The sequence below is a fragment of the Musa acuminata genome, chromosome BXJ1-5 (genome assembly GCF_036884655.1).
Source record: "Musa acuminata AAA Group cultivar baxijiao chromosome BXJ1-5, Cavendish_Baxijiao_AAA, whole genome shotgun sequence".
Taxonomy (NCBI): domain Eukaryota; kingdom Viridiplantae; phylum Streptophyta; class Magnoliopsida; order Zingiberales; family Musaceae; genus Musa; species Musa acuminata.
Genome location: NC_088331.1, coordinates 11,667,380 through 11,670,343, shown reverse-complemented (window position 1 = coordinate 11,670,343; position 2,964 = coordinate 11,667,380). Strand labels below are relative to the sequence as shown.

Sequence of the window (2,964 nt, the reverse complement as noted above, 5' to 3'; positions counted from 1 at the left end):
TGTGGACACATTTTTTATGTACATCAGTTTTGGATAGTATATGAATGTGTGATTTAAGATTATGCGTTTATAACATATGCATAACTATCAAATACCATTGTATATAGGAGATTTTTCTATGATATTATTATTGATAGCATAAGTGAATTGATATCTCATAATCGAATCAAAGAGTATTCCCTAATCAAAAGTGTTTATAGTCTTTAAAACAAAAATATTATTGTGCTGAATTGGTTCGGATCATTTTGAACACCTCTGGTAGAAATATATTGAAGGTTATATAATAAGTATAGAGCTAAGCAAATATATTACATCTTTTAAAATATTTGATTGGACAAAGTCGGAGGGCCTAATTGTGGCCTCACAGAGACCTCGTAGATTTTTTTTTTTTTTTTTGTTTTAGGATTAAGTTCGGAAGATTGGATTGGAGCCCAAAATTTTTAGCAGATAAATTAAGTCAGTACCCTTTATATCGTTGAATTCGAACTGCAAAATAAATAGCTGCATTGACTTGTGAATGGGAGTCTTGCAGACGACAGAAGAAGAAGAAGAAGCTGCTGCACTACGCCATGTAAAGGTGTACAGTATTGAGCTTTAAATGCAGCCATTAATTACCAGAGAATATAAATAGCCATACAGACCAGCAGTAAAGAATATAAATAGTTAAACCAGCATAGGAAACACACATATTTGGACCCAACACGGCAACATGAGCACAGCAAACAAAGACAATTGGACCCCCAAAAAATCAACAAAGCACGCCAACAGAAGCAGCAGACGAGAAAGTTTAGACCCAGCCAGCCACGCATATCAATCAAGATCACGCAACATCTTCTCGCTCGTGTTCCTTGGCCATCTCCTCCAGCGACACGCCCTTCGACTCCGGCACCAACAGCGAGAACAGCAGCCCCAGGAAGTTTGTGACGACGAGCACGAAAAGCGCGTTGCGGACGCCGATGCCGGCCGGGTAGCCCTTTTCCCTCTTCGCTGGGTCCCTGCTCTGCGCCGCGTACAGGAACCCGAAGGCGCCCACGATAGCCCCGGCCTTGCCTGCGGCAGCCGAGATGCCGTGGCACGTGGACCGCAGCCGCGCGGGGTAGATCTCCGCCGGCACGATGAAGGTAGTGCTGTTGGGCCCGAAGTTAGCGAAGAAGAAGGTGAATCCGTACATGATGACGAAGCCGATGTGATGAGTGGTCCAGTGGTGGTAGGGGATGGCGAGGCCGAGCATGAAGACGGTCATCATGAAGAATCCCATGACCTGGATCCGGAACCGCCCCATGATTTCGATGAAGGCCACGGTGAACCAGTAGCCTGGCACGGTGCCGCAGAGCGCGATGAGGGTCTGAGCCCGGGCGATCCGGAACACCTCCTCGATTGCGTTCATGGTGGCCGCCTTCGGAATCCACCCGATGGCGGTAAAGATGTCCTTCTGGAACAGGTTCTGGCTGTAGAAGGCGATGTCCAGGAAGAACCAGGTGGTGGTGGTGGCTACGAGGTGGAGACCGTGGCGGCGAGCGAACTCCCTGGAGAAGAGGCCGAAGCTGTTGGCCCGGTCTGCGACCAGCCTCTGTGCATTTTCCGCGTCCTCCTCGAGTTCCATGTTGAGCACCTTCGACATGTCGGCCGCCGCCTGCTTCGTGTTCTTGGCCACAAGCGCGGTGTAGCGGGCCGTCTCCGGCATCTTCATCCGCCAGTAGTAGGTGAGCGCCGCGGGGACGGCGCCGAACATGAGGATGATGCGCCACACGTAGTCGGCCTGCCGCACGGTGGAGCCAATCGGGTCGACGCTGAACGGCGGGACGTCATACCTGTTCTTGAACCCCGCAGACACGGCGATGGCGACGATCCCGCCTGCGAGGATGCCGAAGCCCTGCATGGCGAAGACGGCCGCGATGAAAGCCCCGCGGGTCTTTTTGTTGGCGTACTCCGACATGATGGTGGCGGAGAGCGGGTAGTCGCCGCCGATGCCGAAGCCGAGCCAGAAACGGAAGAAACAGAGGGTGGTCACGACGGCCTTGGGGGAGGAGCTGAAGGAGAGGCCGGAGGCCACGGAACATATGACCATGAGGACGAGGGTGAACCCGTAGACCGTCTTGCGGCCGAGCTTGTCGCCAAGCCACCCGAAGAAGAGCTGGCCTGAGAGGGTGCCGCAGAAGGCGACGCCGTTGACGGCAGCGGACACATTGGGCGGGAGCGTCCCGGGGGACGTCGAGTTGGGGTCGTAGTAGTAGATGCGGCCGAGGAGCTTGGTGATGAGTGAGATGCAGAAGAGGTCGTAGGCGTCAGTGAAGAAGCCCATCCCGGCGATGACGATCGCCGTGAAGTGGTACAATTGTGTCCGAGCGACGTCGAGCGCGCCCAACACCTTAAGCTGTTCTCCCGCCATCCCTGCACTCCTCCGCCTTGGACGTACAATTCTTTACCCTGCAACATACACACATGCGAGAGAGAAGGTTCATATCTCAAAAGAATTTTACATATGAAGTGCAAAGCAATACATGTACATATGTATATAGCAAACTGTATACAGTGCGTCTCTAAGTATATGTAATGAGTAGGACAAAGAAAAGAAGAAGAGCAAACATAAGCCCAATGCAAAGATGTGAGGTTTCATCCGACCCCTGTGAGAGGAGAGAAAGGGAACGCTGGGCCAACAGGAGAGGCGAGCAAGTGATGGTGGTTGTTCTCGACATGTTAGGGCTTATATATTACGTGAGATAACGTCGAGAAGATAAGCTAAATCACTTAATTAAAAGCCAGGAAATAGAATATTTAGGTCAACTATCTCCTAACCAAGTCATGCACTCAACCCAATGTATTTCTATTGGTGAAGTCAAAAGGGTTGCTTTAGGGTAACTGAGAGAATATTCTCTACTTAGTAGTCGGAGAATGAATAAAGTAGAGAGAAAAATTGATTGTCGAATTATTTTACGTATTTTGGGAGAGATATGTGCATGCATG

General features: G+C 50.4%; 1 protein-coding gene across 2 annotated transcripts; it reads right to left on the bottom strand.

Moving 5' to 3' along the window:
• Positions 1-583: 583 nt before the first annotated feature.
• LOC103985029 (probable inorganic phosphate transporter 1-3) lies at positions 584-2,681 on the bottom strand. Of its 2 annotated transcripts, none has more exons than XM_009402642.3 (2): positions 2,623-2,681; positions 584-2,427 (listed from the first exon to the last, which is right to left on the bottom strand). In XM_009402642.3, exon 2 carries the CDS (start codon positions 2,387-2,389, stop codon positions 821-823), a length of 1,569 nt encoding a protein of 522 aa, XP_009400917.2. In that variant the 5' UTR covers positions 2,390-2,427; positions 2,623-2,681; the 3' UTR covers positions 584-820. The 2 variants fall into 2 exon arrangements, with proteins under 2 accessions (XP_009400917.2, XP_018682153.2); XM_018826608.2 differs by having other exon boundaries at positions 2,587-2,668.
• Positions 2,682-2,964: the final 283 nt, after the last annotated feature.